We start from the raw sequence: 27,874 nt of genomic DNA, 5'->3' as shown, positions 1-27,874 counted from the left end.
TATACGCGAGAAGGGAATGCCCTTCCAGCCAGAGAACTGAACAACTCCTCGGTGGGCTCACGGTCAGCAGTATTGTACTACTCTGATTTTCATCATCTGCGTCTGTAATACAGTGGTTTGCGTTACCTTCTGCATTTCTGGTCTTCGACCTTTTTGATATTCCAGGTCACTTTCAGTTCTGTGCTTCAGGTATACTATTGCAGAGTCTTCTTGTTCGATTCCCTGTCAGTTTTTGAGCCTAGAAGATACCTTTGTTTGATAAACAATAATCCTCACAACATTGTAACTTTAATTATAATTGTATCTTTCCTTAATCTTGTATAACTATGAACCTTTGACGGAAGGAGGCCATCGTTTCTTCTGCCATATGACGTCTAATTATCATGTTATCTTTTCCCATTGTTGTAAAGCTCCTGACCTATCATCAATTTTAATGAGTGATGGGTATCAGATTAGCCAACACTGCTCATATTGATAGGCTTTTGAGCTGCAAAGTTGAAGGAAAAGCAATCAGCGGAGAACCTCATACATTGAAACACACAAATGCATTATTGCTTTCAACTAAACGAGGAAATCAAACAATTATTCATCATATCTCACGTCCGCAGCTCGTGGTCGTGCGGTAGCGTTCTCGCTTCCCACGCCTGGGTTCTCGGATTCGATTCCCGGCGGAGTCAGGGAATTTCTCTGCCTCGTGATGACTGGGTGTTGTGTGCTGTCCTTAGGTTAGTTATGTTTAAGTAGTTCTAAGTTCTAGGGGACTGATGACCATAGATGTTAAGTCCCATAGTGCTCAGAGTCATTTGAACCATTCATATCTCACAGCGCTTGGCTGGGATGATAGACCAATCACATATTAAGTATTCCGTATGTGTTCCTGAAGCCATTTGTATACTTATTTCAAAAATGGTTCAAATGGTTCTGAGCACTATGGGATTCAACATCTGAGATCATAAGTCCCCTAGAACTTAGAACTACTTAAACCTAACTAACATAAGGACATCACATACATCCATGCCCGAGGCAGGATTCGAACCTGCGACCGTAGCGGTCGCGCGGTTCCAGCCTGAAGCGCCTACAACCGCACGGCCACACCGGCCGGCCTACAGATTTCCATTGAGCTGTTAAATGAAGAGTCATCGTCTTGTATCCAGTGAAATACCAGAGTTCCTTGCTGGCAACTGCAGAGTCGGGGTGCCAGATGTATCTCAAGGGGTTTTAAAACTGTCGAAGGACGAAGTACCGCTGCTACACAACTCAGTATTTCTGTCAGAATCATTAGTGGACAAAGAAGAGAGCAGATACCTCTTATCATCAGGCAATGGAAGATCTCGCCTATGAGAAGATGAGAGACGTCAGACAGATACTAACCTGGGAACACGATCGACAATGTTCAACAATGTGCGCTGAGTGGTGTGCTCTGAAGCACTAGTGCCTACGCCAGCTCTGTGCTCTGTCAGCAGGTCTGTCACAGTTTGCCGCCTATCCTGCTCGTTTTATGACGAGGTGTGCACATTCGACAACTTGTCTCCCATTTGTGGACTCGCCGACCTTCAACCACAGGGTGATTATAATTAAACTTTCAAACCGCTGTAGAAATAACACTACTGGTCGAAATGACGTGAAATTGCAATGAAATATTATCGGAGGAGGGGGAAAACGTATGACAGAAGAAAAAAATAGTTACAAAATGTAGCATAATTTAAAAGCGATCGACTACAAATGACAAATGAATCATACAACAATGCCTAAGGCGTACGTTAGACGTTAAACAAACTGTACTAATCAGTGTGCATCGGTGCACAGGGATGATACTGTTAGTTACTTAAGCCCATCCACCACGGCAAGGTCAATTCAAATCAGATGGGATAAAACGGTTTTTAATTGTCATGAGGCCAAAAACCTCATAAAGAGCATCAATCAAAATGCAATCGGATTATTAATGTCCGTTTGACTGGCGCAAAACATGTTCAGTAAGCTGTCCACCGTTATCTGCAACAAATTGAAGTCGAGAAACAGCAACTGATCGAAGTTTTTTTGCGGGGTCACGTTCAGAATGTGTTGCGCAGTGCATGCCTTGAATGCAGCTACGTTTGCAGTCGGAACACTGAACATAGCATCTTTCAGATAGCCCCACAGCCAGATGTCACACAGATTAAGATCAGATGATCGGGTTGGCCAGGCTGTAGAGAAATGGCGGCTGATAATTCTAGCATTTCAGAAATGGCGCTTCAGCAGCTCCTTAAATGGATTTGCACTGTTCGGAAGTATGCCATCTTGCATAGAAATGATCCCAGCTGGAATTATGTGGTTTCGCAAAAGACACTCATAGCGCTTACCAGTGACGGTACAGGTAACAGGACGGGAAGTACGTCTCTTCGAAAAAATATGGCCCTATGATGAATGATGCCGTAAACCCGCACCACACAGTGACCTTTTCAAAATGAATTGGTACTGGTTGATTTGCGTGTGCATTTTCCGTTGTCCATATTCGACAATTCTCTGTATTGACATATCCTGTGAGATGGAAGTGACCTTCGTCTTTCCACAAAATCTTCCACGGCCAATCATTGTCCACTTCTGTGCGAGCAAGAAATTCTGAAGCAAAGGTTTCTCTTGCTGGCAGGTCAACAGGAAGCAACTCGTGCACATGGGTAATTTTGAATGGGTAGCAAAGAAGGATGTTGCGTAGGATTTTACGCACCGTTCTCACGGGTATGTCCAATGTTCGGGCAATTCTTCGTGCACTACACGTTTGCACACCACCACTCGTCTCCTCCTGCACTGCTGTAGCCAGTACTTCCAAAGACGTCGAATCAAATCGTTTCCTTCCTCTACCAAGTGGCACACCAAAAGACCCGTCTTTTCGAATTTCCAACTCTTTTTCTCCAGCCCCGCGGTAGTCATCGGACCAACGTCTTTTTTTCAAACTCTTCGGTGTCCGGAACTTCTGCGGAGCGACGTGTGCACAGTCATCATTCTTGTAATACAGCTTTACAAGCAGAGCGCGATCCTCCATTGAGAGAGTCATGGTAAACGTCGCAGACGTGAAACAAGGAGAAGCCGTGTACCCGGCGTGTTTATACCAACTTCAATGGGTCGTGCGCATGACAGGCGTTTTCATTTACGTATTCTGACAACTGTTGATCAATTTTCACATTTTTTTTTCTTCTGCCATACTTTTTCCCCCTTCTTCGATAATACTCCGTTGCAATTTAACATCATTCTGACAGCGTTTTGAAAGTTTAATTTTAATTATAATTACCCACTACTTCACCGTCCTTCAACCACTTTTCGTAAATACTCACGACCGTAGCACATGAACAACGGACCGCCTTCGCCGTTTCCGAGGTGATATATCCAAGGCACTGGGCCATAAAATTCTGCCTTTTGTCAAAGACGTTCATGCCAATGGATTTCCTCATTTGCGACCCGTATCGTCTCTAGAATGAATCTCTATTCGTCTCTGCTCCACTTACATACCTTCCTTACCGCGTCACTTGCCCGCAACGCCACCAGGCAGCTTTCAGTCTGGCAGTGACCAGTGGTCATAATGTTTTAGCTCATCTGTCTGTGGGTTGAGTCCAACATCGTTTCAGGTAACACAGCAACGTAGAAGGTATACACTAGCCTTGGCTGTAATTACTGAAACGTCCCCTTAGAAAAATTGTAGAAGACTGTGCTTAAACTGACACATAATATTTTTGGCGCATCGCAATCTGACTTTCAGTAATCCCTACAAAAGAATGGCCCTGACTAACATTAACCTACAAGTTTCACAAATCACTTACCTCACAAAAGTCTTCGTTACTCGAACTACTGCAAAACAGCGAGAGCCACAACTGCCAGCTAAATAAAAGATTCAAACTACGGAAGGCACTAACTACTGATAGGCATAGTTAGCAAAATGAAAGATTTTAATAGAGAACAAACAATGCATTTACCTTAAAATTGTTCAAAAGTCATATTATATGTATATATATCAGTTCATGACATCCGTCTTACAAATTTACTCTTTCTTAATGAGACACGTCCAGATCGTCCGCTCTCGAAATTCCGCCATCTCTCTCCCTACGTCCACCACTGCTGGCGGCTCACCTCCAACTGCGCTGTTAACAGCCAACAGCCCAACAGTACAATAGCCAACAACAATGCAAACCAGCCACAGACTGCACACAGCACAGCCAGTGATTTTCATACAGAGCGCTACGTGGCGTTACCAATATAAAAACCTAAACAGCCTACTTACATTACAACCCACAGTGTCTGCTTTGATGATATCTGTTCGCATTAAAAGCAGTTGTAAGATGGCAGGGAATGTACACTGCTGGCCGTTAAAATTGCTACACCAAGAAGAAATGCAGATGATAAACGGGTATACATTGGTCAAATATATTATACTAGAACTGGCATGTGATAACAAATCAGTACCCAGAACAACCACCTCTGGCCGTAATAACGGTCCTGATACGCCTGGGCATTGAGTCAAACAGAGCTTGGATGGCGTTTACAGGTACAGCTGCCAATGCAGCTTCAACACGATACCACAGTTCATCAAGATTAGTGACTGGCATATTGCGTCGATCCAGTTGCTCGGCAACCATTGACCAGAGGTTTTCAAATGGTGAGAGATCTGGAGAATGTGCTGGCCAGGGCAGCAGTCGAAGATTTTCTGTATCCAGAAAGGCCCGTACAGGACCTACAACGTGCGGTCGTGCATTATCCTGCTGAAATGTAGGGTTTCGCAGGGAACGAATGAAGGGTGGGGCCACGGGTCGTACCACATCTGAAATGTAACGTCCACTGTTCAAAGGGTCGTCAATGCGAACAAGAGGTGACCGAGACGTGGCACCAATGGCACCCCATACCATCACGCCAGGTGATACGCCAGTATGGCGATGACGAATACACGCTTTCAATGTGCGTTCACCGCGATGTCGTCAAACACGGATGCGATCATCATGATGCTGTAAACAGAACCTGGATTCATCCGAAAAAATGACGTTTTGGCATTCGTGCACTTAGGTTCGTCGTTGAGTACACCATCGCAGGCGCTCCTGTCTGTGATGCAGCGTCAAGGGTAACTGCAGCCATGGTCTCCGAGCTGATAGTCCATGCTGCTGCAAACGTCGTCGAACTCTTCGTGCAGATGGTTGTTGTCTTGCAAACGTCCCCATCTGTTGACTCAGGGATCGAGACGTGGCTGCACGATCCGTTACAGCCATGCGGATAAGATGCCTGTCATCTCGACTGCTAGTAATACGAGGCCGTTGGGATCCAGCACTGCGTTCCGTATACCCTCCTGAACCCACCGATTCAATATTCTGCTAACAGTCATTGGATATCGACCAACGCGAGCAGCAGTGTCGCGACATGATAAATCGCAATCGCGATAGGCTACAATCCGACCTTTATCAGAGTCGGAAACGTGATGGTACGCATTTCTCCTCCTTACACGAGGCATCACAACAACGTTTCACCAGGCAATGCCGGTCAACTGCTGTTTGTGTATGAGAAATCTGTAGGAAACTTTCTTCATGTCAGCACGTTGTAGGTGTCGTCACCGGAGCCAACTTTGTGTAAATGCTCTGAAAAGCTAATCATTTGCATATCACAGCATCTTCTTCCTGTCGGTTTAATTTCGTATCTGTAGCACGTCTTCTTTGTGGTGTAGCAATTTTAATCGCCAGTAGTGTAGTAGATGTTTTTGGCTCTATACAGTCGTTGAGAATGGTGGGTATCGATGTAAGTTATGTTGAACTCGCTGATGGACGACGACTGTCTTATCGAAGGATTTATGGGACAGTACTAATATCTGCATTGCTAAAAGGTGGCCTCATACTTCGAGGCAGTCATCATACTAGCATACACCGCCACTTGGTTTGCCGATCCTGCGCAGTCTGTGGTAAACGGCCTGCTCGTGCTGGCTTACAGAGTGGCAACTGGACGGACCTGACGCTGCCTGTCGTCGACTCGTTCCTGCCGGAGAGCGACCGCTACTTGCCTCTAGACCCGTTGGAGGCGCTGCAGCTGGGGTCATACCGACAGGTGCCTGTGCTAACGGGCATCACCAGTGCCGAAGGGGCCTTCGCTCTCTGTGAGTATTTGGCAACAGCTTTGATTAATTCTCCTACGCACGATACTCAGAAGGTATTAAAATCCCTGGTAAAAATTTAAACGAAATGTCTTTTGTTATCGCTTCTTCCAAATTAATATCTTGTGGCAAATAACATTCAGTACATCATCGCCAACCAGCATGAATAGTCAGCTGTGAAAATTACTTCTAGTGTATCCCACAACAAAAAGTTATAATATTGTTATTGTTCACTATAAATTTGTCGAATGTGGTAATCTAACAACCCTACCACAACAAATGTCAAAAATTAATTATGATTGTAGTGTTGCTCACGCTGCTAAATGTTGCATTTTCGGGCAACAACAAAGTTATATTATGTGGCAGGTGTCATTATAGCACAGTTAATAAAGTCATTCCTTGAAATAATGGATAAACTAGGCACTCATGTTTTTGTGGTTCCCACGCTGGTCTCGTTGTGGAATCATGGCTCAATCGTCGAAAATCTAGGTAGTGATGATTCCAAGCTCGGATGTAAAGAGGCCTTGGTGTTATTCTGCGATATTCAAAAGTTTTAAAGATGTGTTTCATAAATCATTCTTGAAGATTTAACTTTTGCAAGTTAGGACAAGGGTGATGTAAAAAAAGTAATCAGCACTCCGAATTTAAGTTACACTTCTTTTTTATTACTTTTGTTGCAATATCACGAAACTTGTTCCATAACATCACTTCACAATATAAAACATACTTGAAAATATCTTCCTCACTGTTAAAGTTCACATTTCATAAACTGACTACAATTTGCGTCTTTTTAACGTGACGACCAAAGCTTGACTCTCTGATAACCGCTTACGCGCCCAAAAGTCAGAGTTACAAGTACGTCAAAGCTCATAGTGACAAAAGAAAGAATACACATAAGAATAATATCCTTGCAATATATACATATCGATGTATCGAAGTACCTCTACATTAATGAAATCAAATCTGAATGTTGTCACGGAAATATGTTAACTATTTTACAGAAACACAGTAGAATATTGCTGGTATCGAGAGGTTACGTAATTCAAGTACCATTACAGTAAATAACGTCGGAAGCTGTTTCCAGATGATGTGACTTTGGCACAGAAGGGGGTAAATTATGCTGCCACAAAAGTCTTTGGTCACCTACCAAAGAGCATCAAAAGCCTGACAGATAGTCAACCAACATTTAAAAATAAATTAAAAGAATTTCTAGATGGCAACTCCTTCTACTCATTGGCTGAATTTTTAGATATAAATTAAGGGAGGAAAAAAAACTAATTAGTGTCATGCAGTATTTTGTGTAATGTAATATCTTGTACAGACATCTTTCATTAACCTGACACGTTCCACATCATTACGAAGTGTCGTATTCATGATCTATGGAACAAGTATTAATCTAATCTAATCTAATCTCTAATCTACTATTGTACATATTGATCTCTATCTCACACATGATCTCCCATCCGTCTATTCGCAAAATCGCAACTCTCGTGGATATACTTATCTCACAATGGAACCTGTGCGAAACTTTCGATTTCTATAGTTTTAAATAACGACAGTGCCTTGAACAAATGTAATTGTTGTGATAAGGGTAATTGTGGGAATCCCGCCTTTCTCTCTGAGTACGTGTTTGGATTGCAGCCGCCATTTTCGAGCGACGCTTCTCACTGACAGCTTTGTTATTTATGACAGCAGTATTTACGGCACCCTGTTTTTGACAAAAGTTAATAATCAATGGGTAAATACGAACACAAAATAAGAGACGTAAAGAAATGCAATTTACTGCTCAGGACAATATCGGATTGTCATCAGCTGCTTCTAACTCCTAATTTTAGACCGTAATATTTACATTTACCTGCTGTTGAAGAAAATTTTAGTGAGAAATACGAATATAAAATACAAAGAATTAAAGAAATGCGAAAGGTACGAGTTAGAACGTAGTGTTCGTTTCTTACCTGGTATATATCACTAAGGCCACAATAAACGAATTTTGAGATTTTAATTGCATTTCGTACTTTATGTAAGCACATTAGGCAATAGTATCAATAGGTAAACCACAGTTCAATGCGGCAATGACAAAAATGTTTGTCGTTCCTGAAAATATTTTTTTTTTAGAAAAATCAACTTGTACGACGAGCAGAGATTATGCTCGATCGCAGTGCTCACGGTTATTATCTGTGACAATGCTGCATTCAAATTCCCAGTTAATAAGTCTAAGATTTGTAATAAGATTAATATGGAAAGAAAGTCTCTTATTCGTGAAGAATGGGTTAACTTCGTAAAATATAGGTATGAAGCTGGGCATCCATGATGCTCTTTCGCCTACGATAGTTAAAAGTCTCCCTTATGTAAATCTTTTCCACAAACTGGAAATTTTAGCGCAAAATCGGCATGTAATGCCAGAAGCCGATTAAAAAACCTTATAAAGGACGTCTCATTCACCCCTGTACGATTAATATGTTTTGAGAAAAGGGGATGTTGAGTTGAGAAATAAATACATATAACATATGATATGATAATTGTTGCCGTCTGCCCAGGTCGACGACTTTATGTGAGGCGTTCTTAATGGTTCGATAACGTATAAAATATAAAGTTATATTTTATTATCTTCCAATACTCTCCAATATGGTCGCCATCGATGTTAACACCATGCCATTACGCAAAAGTCAATACATGGTGCCATCTGTTAGGTACAGCTGTAGATGTCAAACTAATTACTTGGATCTCTCTCATTACCCTGCCAGTAACTGCACGCAATTCCCAATATTCGCTTGTAATGGTGACTTGTGACTTTGTTCTTATTCTTTTGAATCAATCTACACTTAAGGCCAATTTTCAGCAAGATTCATTGCGTCAAAATGAAACTGAGGAACCGTCACCGACTACTGCTTTTCTCCCAAGTAAATCATGTTTACAACGTGTTCATTGAACTGGGTTACCATGGGTTTAAAACACAAAAACAAAAATCACTACAAAAAGTCTAAAATCATTAAACAGAATGTTTTTGATATAGACATCATATGATTGCATTTGATTAGTAGTTTACGAAAGTATTTAGTAATTTATTGATACATTTGTATGTATGTTTTGTTAATTGTTAGTCTACCAATTAAAACATAGTCTTCTGGGCGGGACACGTTGGCTGTATCAAGGTATTTTGACCTAGTGCTTCTACTGAGATACCTCAATTGCTTCAAAATTCTTTTTAAAGAAGGAGCCAAAAAATAAGTTGAGAAGTAGTACCGTGTTAGGTTTAGTGGAGATAGTTCTTGGAAATTATGCTCCACAAAACCTCTAACATCAATGCGAAAAGATGTGGTTCTAGCGTCCAATAAATATTTGTAATGTTGGTATCATTTATAAAAAGGAAATTGAAAACAAAATGCTGAGCCACACAATGAAAGCTCATGAAGTAAATATATGTATATGATTGATATGAACAGAGACGGATAATTTCAAGCAATTTTACGACGTAGCCAAAAGGTTGTTTTATGTACAACAGAACGAACATTTACTGACATAAAACTGAACCTTCGGTCTGAAGCAGCTGATTAGTTATACAGTGTGGTCAGAAACATGCTGAAAAGCTTGTAAGGGTGTTGAAGGGTAGTTTATGCTGAGAAATAATTATTAACAAAAAAATTCGGTATGTTGCAGCGTTTCTGAGTTAATTAGTATTGAAGTTAGCCAAGGCTAAATCAAACGGCCCGCCAAACATAATCTACGTTTCTTTTCTTAAAACCGGACAAGAGAGCAATAAAAAAATCGGACATCGGATAGTAGTAGGGTTCGAAACCGAACAAAAGGCTGAGAAGTCTCGTGCACTATCATCCACGCCATGAGAACAACTAACACGAGTTATAATTGGCGGGCCGCTTGAATTTCCGAGCGCAACAAGGCTAATTCCTGTACTAATTAACTCGAAAATGCACAACGTATCAAATTTTTTCCTTAACGATTATTTCTCAGCACAATCTGCACTCCGATACCCTTACAAGCTTTTAAGACTGTAGATAAAACGACTGCAGTTGATCTTAGATGACTAGAGAGAGCGGAGAATTACATCAGAACGGGGAAGCAGCTGCACATTTGTAGCTTAACTGAGAAAGATAAGCAGAGGTTTCAACTTTGGCACAGAGAGACCCAATTATCTACTTAAAGAAAGTCGACTTATTTCTGGCCAACTGATTGGAAGACGCATCATTATTTTGTGCTTCTTGAAACTGTCATAATGAATATATTCTACCCAAGAGTTTTCGAGAGCGTACCGACAACATTATTATTTCTGCTTCCGATATTTCGACCGTAAACCGCACAGATTCTCAATGATTTTCCTAACTCACTTCTGAGTGAGGTGCTGGGACTATTTGTTCCAATAAAAGTTAGCAACAGTAAACCGATGAGTCTCAGATAATGTGCAGTAATCATTATTCATAAACAATATCACTTGGTGGATGACGGAAATCCATGATCATATATCGTGCAACAAATCTTCATTGAAAAGTTCTACAGTTCTTAAATTTAGTATCTCTATGTTTATTTAAACATAATATGGAAAAAATCTCCACTAACATAAAAAATAGCCCCAGATTCGGAAATACGTGTCCTGTTTATACCATCAACATACATATTCATTTAAGTAGTAATATATCTTAGAAACATTTAGTGTACGAAATATTTCAATAATTGTGAATCTCTGAGATGAAAGATGTGAAATAGTATGTACTGATAAAATTCACTAAACATCAACTCACAAAATTGCTGAATGAAACGAAAAGTAAATGAAGATTTTTTTACGTGTTCCTATAGAAGTCAGATGCACAACCTCTCCATTTATGTATAACGAACAAGGAAAATAACAGTTGGTACCGGTAGAGTACATAGTATAAAACTTTTACTATCATCAGTGTTCAGTCTTAATACTTGTGAAAACACGTTAAACTATAAATCTGCTACGCGTATCCGATTGGCTTGTCGCTTATAAATTACATCTGGACTATCCTTAGTGTTAGTAATAGTCCAACAGTAGGGTGCCAAAGCAACACGAGTGCACTTCCCGGCACATCCCTTCTCTAAGACGGCATTTATTCTGATGAAATCGCTCGCCATGTTCGTCATAAACGCCTCTGTAAGATTCAGGGAAGAAGTCGAGGGAAGCAAAAGTCAAAGAGGGTATATATATATCACTACGAAGTTGATTCCTGTGAGCAGTTGAGGGAAAATTTCCACTAGTGAGTGAATCAAAAGCCAAAGAGGGTATCCTGGTGTCCATGGACATACGTCACGTGAGGTTTTCCCTTTGCACAATAATGATCGTTTCGAGTGTTGTAAAGGCGATCCCGAAGAAGGTGCACTCGCCAGTAAACAACACAATGGCGGGAAAGTCGGGATCTCGAGCAACACGTCGCAGAAACCACCGGCAAAACCCTAGCCTGTGTTGATAGTCCGCCACAGGATTTAGGTTGGACAGGGATGAAACTAAATGGATGCTGGCCATCATCCTTCAAAACCTCCTGGACTAACCGATGAGTGACCCCCATGTCGTGTCCAAGAGCTCGAGTACTTGTTGTAGGTGCTTCCTCGAAGCTCTCGAGAACAGTCTCTTCAAATGCACTATCCCGTCATGTTTTAGGTCTTCCAGCATCACTATGATATCCCGCTAACGAACCTGTTCCGCCAAGCCGCCGGTGAATTGCTGTAAACGTTTGCGGGTGTGGGTGGTGTCTTGTTGTGTACCCCGAATGCCTCTGACGTGAGTTGGAGGCAAACATCAAGACCTATTCGACACGTGTGCATATCACATTGGAGCAGAGACGGGGCGAGGGACGTTTGTGTGTGTGAACCAACAACAACCATAGCGCTGCCCATCAACCGACGAGCGACACCAGGGCAATCCCACGGCCAATCGGAGCATGTGGCGCCAAGCTTCCATAGTTCCAAAATGGTGGGTTATCGACTTACAGAACGTTAGTAATTTTGGCTCCTACTGGCATCATCTATCCAGGGTTAAAATTTCGTGACACAGTTTTTCTCCACCGTATACATATAAACTCTTTCGAACAAAAAATAAAGAAAAATTACGATCTCCAATGATTACTGCCTACAATACTAACTGAAGGAAGGTGTTCAACTGGTATGATCTGGGTGTTGAATAATAATATTATTGTATTGTTTAATTGTTGTATCTTGGCAATAAGTTTCTATTTCTCACTATGGACTGAACATTGCAAAACAAACACCAGAGCTAAATTTCAATTTTCTTTGTGATATTCGTTATCAGCACAATGAAACTCATAAAACTTATAAATTATACAGTGCAGCAATCAGTCGTCATTTTTAGATTTTGTTATGCAAATACAGATTTCGGTTAGTAGCTAGCCATTCTCAATGCGCTATTTTTTTTTTATTCTCAATGCACGCAAGTCCCTGGTGTTCAGGCGTTAGTCACAGTTGAGTAGTATTCAAAGAACTGTTTTTTACATGATCAAGAACTTTGAACAGTCAGTAAATGCGGAGGAATAACTATTACATGACTAACTACGCTAAATTCAAACATAAGATCAAAGAATGAGATGTGTCGATAATATGTAGTTGTGGTGTAGGGGTAGCGTATATAGTTCGTATTTACGTGTGAGGATAAGGTCCTGAGTTCGATTCCTGGCAATTCTTATATTATTACTGACTGAATTACGATTCTGTATACTAATTTTTATGTATACTGTTTACACTGCATCGCTAAGTATATTTTTAAGGTCTTGCCAAAGAACTTGATATTCACACCTATCCCAGTGTATCACACACATTTAATTCCTAATAAATTACAATGAACCATGAAATTTTACAGATATTTGATGTTGCGAATGTAATTAATCAGCAGTCAGTGTTAAGGCCAAGCGTTTCAATTACTCATAATAGTCTGTAAAAGTAAAGGTTCCATTTTTTAAGAAAGTCAAACGTTTTGTGTAATGATTTGTCTAAGAGCATGAAATAAAAAATATTAAGGAGACGTTTGGTGCACCTAATATTCTATTCATGATTTTCAGCATCATTCAAAGGCACATAGAACGTTTCTCTGATCTACTTATTTCTTTTACACAAATCATTTCATAAAATATTTGAATGATTTCTTCCATTTTTTAATTTCAAGTTTCATTCAGCAAGCATGATTTTACTGACTCCTCGTTTACCTTTCTAACATACTTGATTGGAAGGAAGCCTTTTTGTCATTTAAATACTGCACCAATGTATCTTTTTATGTGCAAAATAGCTAGGTCTTGAACAGATGAAAAGTTTGACACTTCATTTACAGCAGCTTTTCGTGAAATATTTCAATTTTTCCTCAGCTTATTAATGAAGTTTTCGTTCATTACTCTGATTACTTTCAAGCAGTTAAATATTTTCATGCCAAACTAGACCTCATGCTGGTCACTTTGATACCCCGTTTACCTGTTTCTCTCCCCTTGTTTGCCTATGAAAATTTGGACAAAACCTCATAGTATAAGTTATAGGGAGTCTTGCTTTCGCTCTACTCACGCGTTTACAAAAACGTATCGATTGTTAATCATATGATAAAATAGTCCTTCTGTCATTTCCAAAAATCGTCGTTCAAATATCTCGAACCTTTTATGAGATACGACGATTTTTACGACCACTTGATTCCCGAAGCGCACGAAAAGTTCGGACGCGACTCGAGCGACACGTCCGCGGACATAACAACCAATATCTCAAGAATGAAAAGTGATATCACTCCGGTCTCAACTTTACATACAATTTAGATGTATTGGTTATATTTCAAATGCAATAATGTATAGCCTTAAATGAACTATACGGAAAGTCTACACAGTGTGATTTTACCTCTGCAAATTATTAAAAATTTCGTGCAGCCATGCGCTCAATTTCGTGCAGCACAGTAACTATGACGAATAATGAAAATAAATTCTGATCTTTATCTTTTAAGGATATCAAGCTATAGGTAGCGGAAGAATCAAATTATTCACCTAATAGTTCTCTTAAACTCGGATGTTAAGTAATTCATAGCTGCCGTCGCGTCCGCTCCACTGCTTTGCCAGGAAGATACGTGGCTGTTGCTCTGTGTCGTGCGTGCTGCAGCGACAACATTAAAACACGTTTGAACTCAAACGTCGCCAGTTGCAGCGGGAGACACACAGCGACACAGATGTCGCTCACTTAGGACACTTCCATAACTACACCTGCGGTTGTGTTTTGTTGCCTGAAGCTGTCGCGCGCTGTCGCTCGTTTCTGTCGCTCAAGTAGGACACGGCCTTACACAAAAATGCGAAATGGAGAGCTGCGAAAGCTTACGCGTTTCTTCCTTTTTGCCCCAAATGTTAACATATCTTCGTAAAAATATGAATGACAAAAGTTGTACAGTCTTATAAAACTGAGTAAAGCATTTAGAAGACGCATGTGTGGATACATACCTAACATTGCATCTCACTCTACATAACGTCAGAAACACAAACTGGAGAACATGACACAATACGTAGAAATTAAACCTTGTTCAGCCGACATAATAAGTCACTAACGCAGCAGCGGATTGCATCTAACCTCTGTTGATTGGTTGAAATACAGTCACTGTTAGGTGGTCTGAATTAGGACTGAGAGTACGTAAACAAAAGACTGATGTCAACAAGTCGATGACCTTATGTGTCAGCATCAATACCAATCATAGAAAGTACGCTACTTTGACAACAAAGATGCTATACTAACTATTTTGTCTATTTGAACAGTCGTCATTTTGACAAGTACAAATCATAAACTTAATTATATTAACCTGTCATGGACATTAAATAGGAAATGTTACGTGAAGCAGATTTCTCATTCAGTGCAAAAGACATTTGCAACAATAATTTTGAACATTATATAAAAACTTAATTATAGGACAATAATTTCAAGTCATCTAGTGATATCCGCAGCATTCGGTCCAGTGCAACTTCGATATATAGACAAATACATGCGTAGAGTCAGCACTCGGTGAGAATGCTTGGAACAGAAGTATAACATCCCAGTGCACATCCCAGCACATACATGTATTCTCATTAGTTACTTGAGAGTCAAAACCATTGAAAAGCAGTTGGTTCTACAATGGGTACAGACCAGCGTACAACATAAACGCGCTTTTACAATAGCTATGTGTAAAGAAACATCAGTTTATTGGATACTGCATATCATTTTGTAAGACAGTCATCATACCACAGGTTCTCATGCGTACGCAGCAAAACATGGGCAACCAACGCACTGGTAACATACAAGTTTTGAAATTACACTTTTACTAGAAAATAAAAATATGGTCCCTATGGTCTACAGGACCGACGTGGTGGGTGAGTGGTTTTAACTTCTTGGACCAGTGATTAGACGTGTTTCGCTATACACACACAAAGAGATTTAGTAAGATGATTGTCTTGCATCAAGGTATACAGGGAAAACTGCCCCGCAGAACAACAAGGGGTGCAAGCCCCCTCCATGAAAAACACGGCCACACCATAGCACTACCGCCTCCGAATTTTGGAGTTGGTACTACACACGGTGACAGATGATGTTCACCGGGCATTCGCCATATCCACACCATGCCATCGGATCGCCACATTGTGTACAGTGATTCGTCACTCCACACAACGTTTTTCCAGTGTTCAATCGTCCAATGTTTATGCTCCTCACACCAAGCGAGGCGGCGTTTGGCATTGACTGGTGTGATGTGTGACTTATGAGCAGCTGCTCGACCATGAAATCGAAGTTTACTCACCTCCCGCCTAGCTGTCATAGTACTTCCAGTGGATCCTGACGGAGCTTGAAATTCATGTGTGATGGTCTGGATAAATGTCTGCCTATTACACATTACGACCCCCTTCAACAGTCGGTAGTCTCTGTCAGTCAACAGACGAGGTCGGCCTGTATGCTTTTGTGCTGTACGTGTCCCTTCACGATTCCACTTCACTATCACATTGTAAACAGTGGACCTAGGGATGTTGAGGACTGTGGAAATTTCGGGTACAGATATATGACACAAGTAACACCCAATTACCTGACCACGTTCGAAGTGCTTGAGTACCGCGGAGCGCCCCATTCTGCTCTCTCACTATGTCTAATGACTACTGAAGTCGCTGATATGGAGTACCAGGCAGTAGGTGGCAACAAAATTCACCTAATATGAAAAACGTATGTTTTTGGTGTGTCTGAATACTTTAGATCATATAGTGTATGAAGGTTTATTAACAACCCTTGATCATGGTTTCACCAATTGTTAAATCTCTTCTTCACGGAAAATATTTAAGTCACAGTTAAAAAGAATTATAAAGTTGTAAAGGATGTAAAAAACCACTGGATAAAAGTACGAAAACAAAAATTACTTACACGTAAACTCGCATATTGGCGACGACAAATCAAAGAAGCTCATGACAAGTAACATGGTACGCGTGACCATCGATAAAACTAAGTAAAATCCGTTAGAAACATTACAGTTGGAGATGGGCTAAGTGTAAAACTCTTCACACTAAACTGTACATAAAATTAAAAGACAGTCAAACGACACGTGTGTGGCTGGTGCCAATTGGCAGCTGGCAATGTTGTCGCTGTGCACGATGCAGAAAATATGTAGATGGCATACGTGCTTGAAAATATATATGCATACAAACAAAGGAAGTGTAAACTATCAATTGCCACGATATATCGAAAACGTACTGAGAAATATTTTAGGTAGAGAAATGAGGGATGATGAGGTAGGCGGGAGAAGAGAAATTTTAAAAATGAATTACGCCTGTAAAAAGGAGTATAAAAAGAAAATATAAAATATTTTGAAAGAAAAATATAAATTTGATGAGAATGAATGACTGGTGTAGGTCACCAACGAACTGTATTTACATTAGCCGGTTTGAAGCATCAGCTTGATATCAAGCAAATGTTTTTTAGCTGCCAGGGAAGCATTTAAGAGTGTGAATGCCTTTCTTGTACCTTTGTTCCTTACGAAGATATTAACAGCAGCACTTTTTCTTTTTTAAATAGCACCCTATATTTTTTTATTTGAGGATCCACTTCCTCTCCTTAAGACATGTTCAAAAACGTACCACAGTTCACCATTCACATAAACATGGCGTTATTAAAAATGCAATACAGAACTGAATTTGATTCTCTTGTAGTAGTACACGGTGCAAGCACCCTGTGTCACGTAACTCGTCCACTTGCTGGAGTAGACGGACTGGAAATGCTAATTAATGACTCTAAATAACGATCAAGATTGCGCTGACTGTATAGGAAAGTCGTACTGACCTGCCTAACACAAAACGTGCTAGGCTGCAAGACTGGGAGGTGGACTAGACCTGGATCGAATCTGCGAGGGGGGATTCATGACTGTAATGGTGGATCAAACTTCGTGCTGACACAGTCTGTATTGGAGCCAAAATTGTCCAAGATGGGGCTCTTCTTGGTTGGTTCAAAAATGGTTCAAATGGCTCTGAGCACTATGGGACTTAACATCTGTGATCATCAGTCCCCTAGAACTTAGAACCACTTAAACCTAACTAACCTAAAGACATTACACACTTCCATGCCCGAGGCAGGATTCGAACCTGCGACCGTAGCAGTCTCGCGGTTCCGGATTGCGCGCCTAGAACCGCTAGACCACCGCAACCGACTCTTGGCTGGTCCTCCCACCTTCTCTTCCTGGGGGTGTAGATGTGCCAACATCGCAATGAAATGTATACCAAAATAATTAAATAATTAATTAAATTGATGTGCATATTAATTTTATGGAAATTATTTACATTCAGAATGATACATAAAACTGGTGGTAATTTCAGAAACGCGAGAATTTCGAAAACTGGCGGTACTTTCAAATTTTGGAGCCCTAGTTCACAGCATCACCACCGGAGGGTGTTGTTGGTACTTTCCTCCCACACTTCCCCCTCCCATCATCACTTGGGAAGAAGCTTCAGTTTGTATTGAGCAGTTGGAGAGGGAACACCTAAGATACAGTCTCTTTTATTTGTTTACTTTGAGGGAAAACCTTGACTCTTGGTGCGGGAGGTGCATGTTTTGCCGATTACATGTCCTAATTATAAATCATTATATGATTCAAAAACATTGCTAACTGATATTTAAAACAAACACCAAATACCACATAACACATTCAACAAATCGAATAACATACACGTTCACCCTCTGCTACTAGCCCCGATCATACTAAGCGGCACACCAATATTGAAGTGCGCCACCTCTCCAATTCGACACATGCATCGCATGGTGTATATGGAACACTAAGAACGTGTAAACCCCTCCCATCTGCACACTGCAGCTGTATGCTGCTGTCTGGTGTATTGGTGGGCTGCAGGTGCCTGCGTCAACACGGAAGTGGTGCAATTACGCAGTGAGTCGGTTAACTACCATCCCACAGTCAACTGATGGCTGCGTCCTCTACTGACTCTCCAGTGGAGGAGAGGAGGGGGTTGTTTTTCCCCACACAGTAGGCCCCTGCAATGAGTGTTAACGAGGGGGCTGCTTTGGCGGCTGTAGAATATCCGAACATGCAGCGAGTCAGGTAGGTCACTTGTGATAAGTATCTGGTGCTGCCACAAGGGGCGGGGGGGGGGGGGGGAGGGGGTGAAAAGTGCGTGCGGAAGGGTGGCAGCATGCTTTTGTGTACTAAAGACGCTCTATTATATTGGTGGTCTCATTTGATGGTCGAGAAGCTAAATGGTTCTTGTATCCTAATAATTTTCTATTATGTTAGCAACTTCCTTTGATTGTTGAAAAGTTAAATGGTTCTCAGTGGATGCTGGAAAACATTATGGCATACGTCTGCGGAACCCCCCACCCCCCCGTTATGGCATAGGTAGTTTCAAAGGTACCCAAAATACGCGGCCAAACAATGTTGCTTGAAAGGCATCCTTGCAGCTGCAGCGGAAACATACTAGGACTCTGAGTTGCCGACAAAGGAACAGGTTAAACAGAAACCGTCTCACCCCAACAGTATCATTGGCTTCCCAAGAAACAAAAAATAATGGAGAACACATACAAACAACGATGTTTCCATTCTTCAAATACATACCTGTAGTTGCGTCGGAAAAATACCAGGACTCTGCATTGCTGTTTAAACAGAAACTGTCTCCCCCTATCCCCCTAACAAACGAGTCGGCTTCCTAGAAAAAAATAAAAGAAATGCAGCAAACACAAACAACGATGCTTCCATTTTTCAAAGGTGTTCATGGATTCGAAGAAAGCTGTGCATGAGGGCATCAAATTCATTTCAGATGACTGACTTATCAATACAGCATGGCATCTATACAGTTCCCATTATTTTGGGATGTCTAAAGACATGAAAAAAAACACTGTAGCACTGCTGCCCATTACAGATGAGCAAACTGCACAGATCGCAGTTCTATAGCAATACATCTGACACATGTAGTTTTTTTAGCTCACATCTCCTACACATGTCCATCCTGTGTAACATCGATAAAAAAGATACTTTTCTGTGGAAACTACCGATCACTGAAAATGTCCTCATTATTTGAAAACTTTCATTGGAGTAAAGAGAACGTGAGAGAGAAAAAAAAAAACATGTATGGTCTGTTGTGGTTGGCAGGAGAGCCAACACCGTGTTACTAGAGGAGACCGAAATGCACGCGTTTTCGTTCATGCAGGCTGGCGTGAGGTCTAGAACTGGACAAGGAAATTAGAATTTAGAAAAATGGACGTAGCTGGTGGAATACTTAACTTTAATCCATCAATGATGAACGTCTGTCTTGACGGTACATGATTCACAATATCAATAGTAACCGATAATGGCGCCTTGCTAGGTCGTAGCAAATGACGTAGCTGAAGGCTATGCTACACTATCGTCTCGGCAAATGAGAACGTAATTAGGCATCGCTAGCAAAGTCGGCTATACAACTGGGGCGAGTGCTAGGAAGTCTCTCTGGACCTGCCGTGTGGCGGCGCTCGGTCTGCAATCACTGATAGTGGCGACACGCGGGTCAGACGTATACTATCGGACCGTGGCCGATTTAAAGGGTCTGGCGGTGACACCACATTGGCACGGAGGTGCTCGGGACTGGGATGTATGCCTTGGGCATTGAGTACATGTCCCAGGTATGGCAATTCACGAGCAAAAAACACACATTCGTCCTTCCGCAAGCGAAGACCATTTTGTCGCAAGACCTGAAATAATGTTCTGAGATTTTCCAAATGTTATTCTTCCGTCTTTCCGGAGATGACAATATCGTCCAGATAGTTTGCTGCAGTAGGAACCGACGCACAAACAGTTTGTAGATATTTCTGAAACAATGAAGGGGCGGATGCACACTCGAATGGCAGTTGTTTGAATCGATACAAACCAAGATGCGTGTTAACCACCAAATACGCATCTGCGAGGTCCAACTTCAGAAATTATTTACCTGGGCACAGTTTGTCAAACATCTTCCGGGCGGGATAAAGGAAAAGTTGCAATCACTAGTTGTGGATTCACCGTTGCCCTGAAGTCCACACAAAGTCTCAATTTTCTCGAAGGTTTTGGCAAAATTACTAAGGGTGATGCCCAGAGAGAAGCCTGCATACGTTCAGTTACACCTTGTGATTCCAAATCGAGTAATGTTTTTGCGACCTCATCACGCGATGCGTGGGGAACATTGCGCGCTCTCAAAAATTTCGGTTGCGCCTTGACTTTCAATTCCAAATGTGCTTTATAGTTCTTTGCGCAACCGAGGCCCGGTGCAAAAATGTCTACAAATTCTTCACATAGACGAGAAACACTGTCGGAAGGCACAGTCTGGTTCACTGATAGGACCTGATTTACTACAGACAAGTTAAACAACTGAAATAAATCGAAACCAAACAAGTTCACTGCAGAAGAAGACCGAAGGACATAAAATGACACAAGTTTTTTTTGTCCTTTGTATGTTACAAGAAGGCTGCACTCTACTAGCACAGGGATGTTTTGTCCCGAATAACTACTTAATTTAACATTTGCGGCACGCAACTGAGGTGTGCCCAGCAGTTTGTAAGTGTCTTGATTGATCAGTGAAATTGCAGCTCCGGTATCGAGCTGGAATGGTATCACTTTGCCGTTAATGTCAAAGTCTACAAAAAGTTTATTGTCCTGCTGACGACAAGAGCGCTGTCTCGTGCAACGTGAACTGACCCTGGTACATAATTTTTATTACAATAAAAGCAAATAGCTTGGCGTGACGGGAAATTCTCACGTGAATGTTTACTAACACACCTCGGGCATGATTTGATCACTGCATTTGCATGCCGGCGCGGCACACGTGGCTGGGAGCCTGGCGGCAGCGGCGCGGTCGGGCGAGAGGGCTGTTTACTGCTCCGTGCAGCTCGCACGGCTGGCCGGTGAACCTGACACACTGCTGGCGAAGTTTCAAATGATTCCTGAGCAAAGTCAAGCGTGTCCTGCCGATCCAATATGTCCATCACTTGTTGAAGGGAGGGATTGACTAGTTTCAAAATCTGATCCCTTATACGAACATCAGAAACATTCTGTGCAATTGCGTCACGTACCATAGTTTCTCAATAAGGAAGTACACATTGACACTCAAAAGCACAATCCCTAGTAAGGCCTTGCAAAGTTGCAACCCACTCCCGATTAGTCTGACATGCCGTACGTTTTGTACGAAAGAAGGAATATCTTTTCGCAACTACATTGGCTGATTCTTTGAAATATGCATCTAATGCAGGCAAAATTTCGTCGTAGGACAGAGTTGCTACGTCGCGTCTGGGAAATAATTTGACTATCACACGGTACGTTTGTATGCCGACCGATGATAAGAGATAAGGCTGCCGCTCGTTACCTTGAATTCTGTAGGCCGCGAGATGGTATCCAAATTGGCATGACCACTCCATCCAGCTTTCCAGTGCAGCATCAACAGGTCGAAAAGTTGGTGCAACAGCATATTGTGGTTGCGTTCGCGGTGGATAGGCTGCTGCCGCATCGTTTTGCATCGCACGTTGACCCTGGACAAGCTGTCCAAGGGCATGCAGTAAGGTCTGCGTCTGCTGATTCTGTAAGTGATAAAATTGGGACAGTACATCTGGAGATTGTGGCGAAGCCATTACACAAATAAATCAGGGCAATATCGATAAGAACGCGGTTTTGCCTCGTCGCCAATGTTGTGGTTTCCAGGAGAGCCAACACCGTGTTACTAGAGGAGACCGAAATGCACGCGTTTTAGCTCACACAGGCTGGCGTGGGGTCTAGAACATGACAAGGAAATTAGAATTTAGAAAAACGGACGTAGCTGGTGGAATACTTAACTTTAATCCATTAATGATGAACGTCGGTCTTGATGGTACATGATTCACAATATCAATAGTAACTGATAATGGCGCCTTGCTAGGTCATAGCTAATGACGTAGCTGAAGGCTATGCTAAACTATCGTCTCGGCGAATTAGAGCGTAATTAGGCAGTGAACCATCGCTAGCAAAGTCGGCTGTACAACTGGGGCGAGTGCTAGGAAGTCTCTCTAGACCTGCCGTGTGGCGGCGCTCGGTCTGCCATCACTGATAGTGGCGACACGCGGGTCAGACGTATACTATCGGACCGTGGCCGATTTAAAGGCTACCACCTAGCAAGTGTGGTGTCTGGCAGTGACACCACATGGTCTAACGAAACATCTACGTTAACCGATATTTCACTTTGATGAACAAAAAAATGAGCACTATGGGACTTAACAGCTGAGGTCATCAGACCCCTAGACTTAGAACTACTTAAACCTAACTAACCTAAGGACATCACACACATCCATGCCCCAGGCAGGATTCGAACCTGCGACCATAGCGGTCGCGCGGTTCCAGACTGTAGTGCCAGGAGGCAGAGCGCAGGCGGATAGACGCACTGTGAGACATCTACTATAAAGATCGCATGTATCTCCTCAGTTCTTCATCTGTGTCCCACAGTCAAGAATTTCCATGGGGGCCAGTCTTTCCAAGAAATAAGTTTATCGGCTAGCTGGAAGCGTCCTGTGCTTTATCCGTCTGTGACTGATTTCTGCACACCGGCAACAGTGTTTCACAGCCAGTAGATGGATCTCTTTGTGTACCATTAGCGACAGAATTGAACAGACCTGTACCCCTACCTACTGTAAGGAGAAGGAGAGATTAGGGGGTAAGACGAGAGGTAACACAGTTCTAAACTGGTTAGTCCGTGACACAGCATCGACGTGAACACACGTGCAGCTGCCGCCACTCTCTCCTGACGCGATCTTTTTGGGTCGGTTTGGGCGGTAGCTGTGTTATTACAATGATTTTTCTCAGTTCCCAGAGGGTGTGTTGCATTATGACCTGTTGTTTACGAGTGCTGGTTTTTTTACAATAACTTCAATTTGTAATTAGAACAGTGAAGCATTTCCCCTCAGCTGTGGTAGCGTGTGTTGGCCTTCCTACACTTCAGTGGTAGTTTGCTGCCCCACCCCTTCTTACGATGAATCAGTGTGCAAGGTACTACGAGTATCACCTCTCACGCGCAATGGAATAGGACGAAGTTGTCGAGAAATAAAGAGAGCACCGTTTGTTTGAATTTCGAGCACCAGGGCTGCAGGGTGTTTGTCGAGTAGGGCATACAGCAAAGCAGCGGCAGGCGTCTGTAGCGAACTCCGACATTAAACTGTGCGACACACACGTGGTCGGTAAAAAGGGTTGGCTGTGGACGTGCGAAGTCATCTCCTGCACTGTGGACTGGCCGGCCATTTCAAAAACGCGAACAGCGCCAGCATAGGCAACAGTCTCTATGAGCTGTGAAATGTGTATTCAGTACATCCTGCTGCATCACCATTTTTTACTGACAAATATTCCTTCTACTCTCGTTTACCATCAGCTCCTTTCAATCCTCGTGTAGGAGGCTACAGACAAAATCCTGAGCTGTATATTTACACGTAATACACTTATTAAACTCCTCTCTGCCCAACACCAACATCTCGTCAGATCAACATATTTCCAACCAAAAATAAAAATAGTACCTTCCACTCAAGCCTTTCTCCCACCAATACACAAGTGGGGCAGAGAAATTTATTTCGACTTGTTGGTGAAGGGATCGTCCTATATTTTGAGTATGTCTGCTACTAGTTTCGAGTGGTGTTGTGAATTTTTTTTCCAGCAGGATAACATCACTCGCGTGACATCGTCAGTTTCTGATTTTCACGTATGTGTTTTCCTGTCTGTGCTCATATACCAGTGTGGGTTTCCCACTGTATAATTATGCTTCGTAAAGTGAGAAAAATAAAAAATAAGTGCTTAACCATTGTTGACTCCGGCATCAAATATAAACTAAGCCAAAGGTACTGAACACCAAAGTACCAGGTCTAAGTAGTCCGATTTTTTAACATTGCTGCTTGTTCTCTATAAATGTATGAGTGTACCAGTTTAGGGGTTGTTTCAGTTATCACATTAGACCAAGTATTTTTTCTTGTCGATTCACAAGTGGAGCAGAGAGATTTATTTCGACTTGCTGGTAAAGGGAGCGTCCTTTGTGGAGTTATTATTTACGTTGAATCCATCAGCTACTAGTTTCAAGTGTTACTGTGAATTTTTTCCAGCAGGACATTGTCAATTTTTAGCCATATTGTGATTTTAGGCACTTATTGTATTGCACTGTGCTTATTGATGTGTAATTAGTAGCCATCTTCACTTCAGTTTCTTAGCGAATGTACAGGGTGTCCATAAAGTCCCTTTACAACTTCAAAATTTTATTACAACAGCAATTGTTGAAATATTTAACAACATTTCTTTTATTGTAATCAGTGTTTATAAAAGGTTTTTTGACATTGTTTAATATACCTCTATATGGGCGCCTTTAGTTGCACGAGGCACATCAAGACGGAACTCGATTTCGTGCTATGTTGCCTGTAACATAGCGTCATCAGTGGTGGTAATGGAATTACGAATCCTTTGCTTCGTCAGCAATGTTCCGTATCTGTGTTTGATACACGATATGTTTTACAAACCCCCATAAAAAAAATCCAATGGAGTGATACCTGACCAACGCGGTGGCCAAGGAATTGGCTCATGCCTCCCAATCCATCTGCCTGGAACCGACGAACATACAGTCCTCAATGTGGTGGTGCTCCATCTTCCTGGAAAATTATAGTTGATTGTAAGTCAATCAATTGAAGGGCTTATTTCAATAGTGGTACAAGTCCATTTTTGTTCATATTGAGATACAGAGTTCTAAAGTTAAATGAGCGTTGAAAAATCTGCAGTTGAGATACCAGAAATATTCAAGCATATGGCTTCTTGCTAGACATGAACCTTTCTTTCTGTTTGTTTGGATCATTAACTTCAGAAGCATTATAGACAGATAAGTGGAGGTAATGGACTTGTACCACTATTGAAATAAGCCCTTCAGTTGTGTTGCTACATATTCGGTCAGAAGGTCGAGGTAAACATCTGCCGTAATTGTTGACTCATTGAAGAAAAATGGACCAATCATTCGGTTACGCATGATTCCACACCACACATTCACTTTTGAACTATCCCGGTGAAGCTCCCTAGTCAGATGGGGGTGTTCAGATCCCCAGATTCTCACATTGTGTCAGTTTAATGTCCCAGAAACGTGAAAAGGCACTGAAACAAACTCGCTTGAGGAATGCTTCATCCTCCGAAAGGCGTTCCAGCATGTTCAGTGCAAACTCTGTCCGTTTTGGCTTGTCATTTAGCTCAAGTGTCTGTAGCAGTTTACTCTGTAAACGTACAACCGTAAGTTCTTCTGGAGGACCTTATGCACAGCTGAACGTGTTAGTTCCAACTGTCTGGCAGCAGTACGGATGGACTTGTAGGTGAACGAGTGAAGACGTTAAAAACGCGATCGATGTTTTCCTCGGATGCTCTTGGTCGTCCGCTCCTCCCTTTATCCATCACTGTCCCTGTCTCCATACATTTTTTGTGCCATGCACGGATTGAAGGACACAATGGTGGATCTCTTCCGTACTTCGTTCTCAAGTTTTGTTGAGTCTGAACATCCGATTTTGTCTCAATAAACAGGGAAACACATTGTGCCTTCTCTTGAGGATTTGCCATTTTATAGAGGTTGAGTTCCTTCCATCAACAGAGTATATGAAACACAAAATTTTAGTATATATAAAAACTTTAGTAAACAGTGATTACAATAAAAGAAAATTTGTTAAAATATTTCAACAACTGACGTACGAGGGTCGGTCAAAAAGTAATGCCTCCCATTTTTTTTCTACTTAAAAAAATTAAGTTACGTGAAAAATTTGAATTTGGCGCCATTCCTCAAACCTTCTTCTGCAGTTCACTGCAGTACTAACTTTCTGTGTCAACAGGTGGCAGCACAGCAGAAGTTTGTAAGATGGCCGACATCGATGTTCGTTTGAGACAGCGTTGTGTGATTGAATTCTTGAATGCAGAAGGTGAAACGCCCATACGCATTCATGAAAGACTGAAGAAGGTGTATGGTGTTGTGACAGTGGATGTCAGCACTGTTAGACGATGGGTTCGTCGTTGTAAGGAAGCTGAAGGGCAAACACCGTTGACTGACGAAAAGCGGAGCGGCAGGCCGGTGAGTGCAGTGACTCCACACAACATTCAGCAAGTTGATGACATCATTTGTGGTGACCGTCGGGTGACTGCAGATGAAGTGTGTCGCATTATTTCTCTTAGTAAAGGCAGTGTGATCACGATCATTAGACAATTGGGGTACTCAAAAGTTTGTGCACGGTGGGTTCCAAGAATGTTAACCGATCAGAATAAAGAGGCAAGGAAAACAATAGTCTCCCAACACTTGCAGCGCTTCCGTTTGGAGGGAGATGAGTTTCTGAAAAAAATTGTGACTGGGGACGAAACATGGGTGCATTTTTTTGAACCCGAATCAAAGAGGCAGTCAATGGAGTGGCGTCACACAAGCTCGCCGAGGAAGAAAAACTTCAAAACTGTGCGATCGGCAGGGAAAGTTATGGCAACAGTTTTCTGGGATACAGAGGGTGTGATTCTGGTTGATTTTTTGGAGCAGGGATGCACAATAAATTCTGTTCAATACGTCACAACCCTCAAAAAACTTAAAGCACGTCTTCAGCGAGTTCGCCCAACAAAATCAATGGCAGATGTTCTTCTTTTGCATGACAATGCAAGACCACACACCAGTCGTCACACCTCTGACGAGATTGTCAAAATTGGATGGGAAGTTTTGCCTCATCCCCCATACAGCCCTGACCTGGCACCATCAGACTTCCATCTGTTCGGGCCACTAAAAGAAGCTCATCGTGGGATTCATTTTGAAGATGAGGAGGCCGTCAAAACATCCGTGCGTCAATGGCTTAGGAAGCAGAGCTGTGATTTTTACCCTGCTGGGATACATGCCCTTGTTCAAAGATGGACCAAAACTGTAGAGATGGGCGGAGATTACATTAAAAAATGACAAAATGATCCTCAATGTTGTGGTTTTCAACCTATGTAATTGCATTTAAATTTCCTGACAATTAAACGTAGAAAAAAAATAGGAGGCATTACTTTTTGACTGACCCTCGTAGTAATAAAATTTTGAAGTTGTAAAGGGACTTTATGGACGCCCTGTATATAAAGAACACTAACCTAGCCACCCTCCCTGACAACTAGACAGAGACTGACAGCTTCCTACCATTGACAGAGGAGGGACGGTGATGGAAGATGGGTAGCATAATAGGGTGAGGGAGGGGGGGGGAGGATAACTGTGCCCTATGGCGGATGTAGTGTGAACTAGATCAGTTGATCCCTGCACATTGAGGCGAACACACATGCCTCAAATTTAGGTTACTAAAGTTAGCCCAATT

General features: G+C 41.9%; 1 protein-coding gene across 2 annotated transcripts in view; it reads left to right on the top strand.

Annotated features, from left to right (window-relative positions):
* LOC126352223 (carboxylesterase 4A-like) overlaps positions 1 to 27,874 on the top strand; it is a 327,584-nt gene that overhangs the window by 185,358 nt on the left and 114,352 nt on the right. For both annotated transcript variants that reach the window (XM_050002670.1, XM_050002672.1), the window contains exon 8: positions 5,935 to 6,097. In XM_050002670.1, the coding sequence (XP_049858627.1) occupies positions 5,935 to 6,097 (163 nt within the window). The remainder of the gene's footprint in view (positions 1 to 5,934; positions 6,098 to 27,874) is intronic.

The sequence above is a fragment of the Schistocerca gregaria genome, chromosome 1 (assembly GCF_023897955.1).
Source record: "Schistocerca gregaria isolate iqSchGreg1 chromosome 1, iqSchGreg1.2, whole genome shotgun sequence".
Lineage (NCBI taxonomy): Eukaryota > Metazoa > Arthropoda > Insecta > Orthoptera > Acrididae > Schistocerca > Schistocerca gregaria.
The sequence above is the reverse complement of the archived record's forward strand: the minus strand, read 5'-3'. Positions and strand labels throughout refer to the sequence as shown.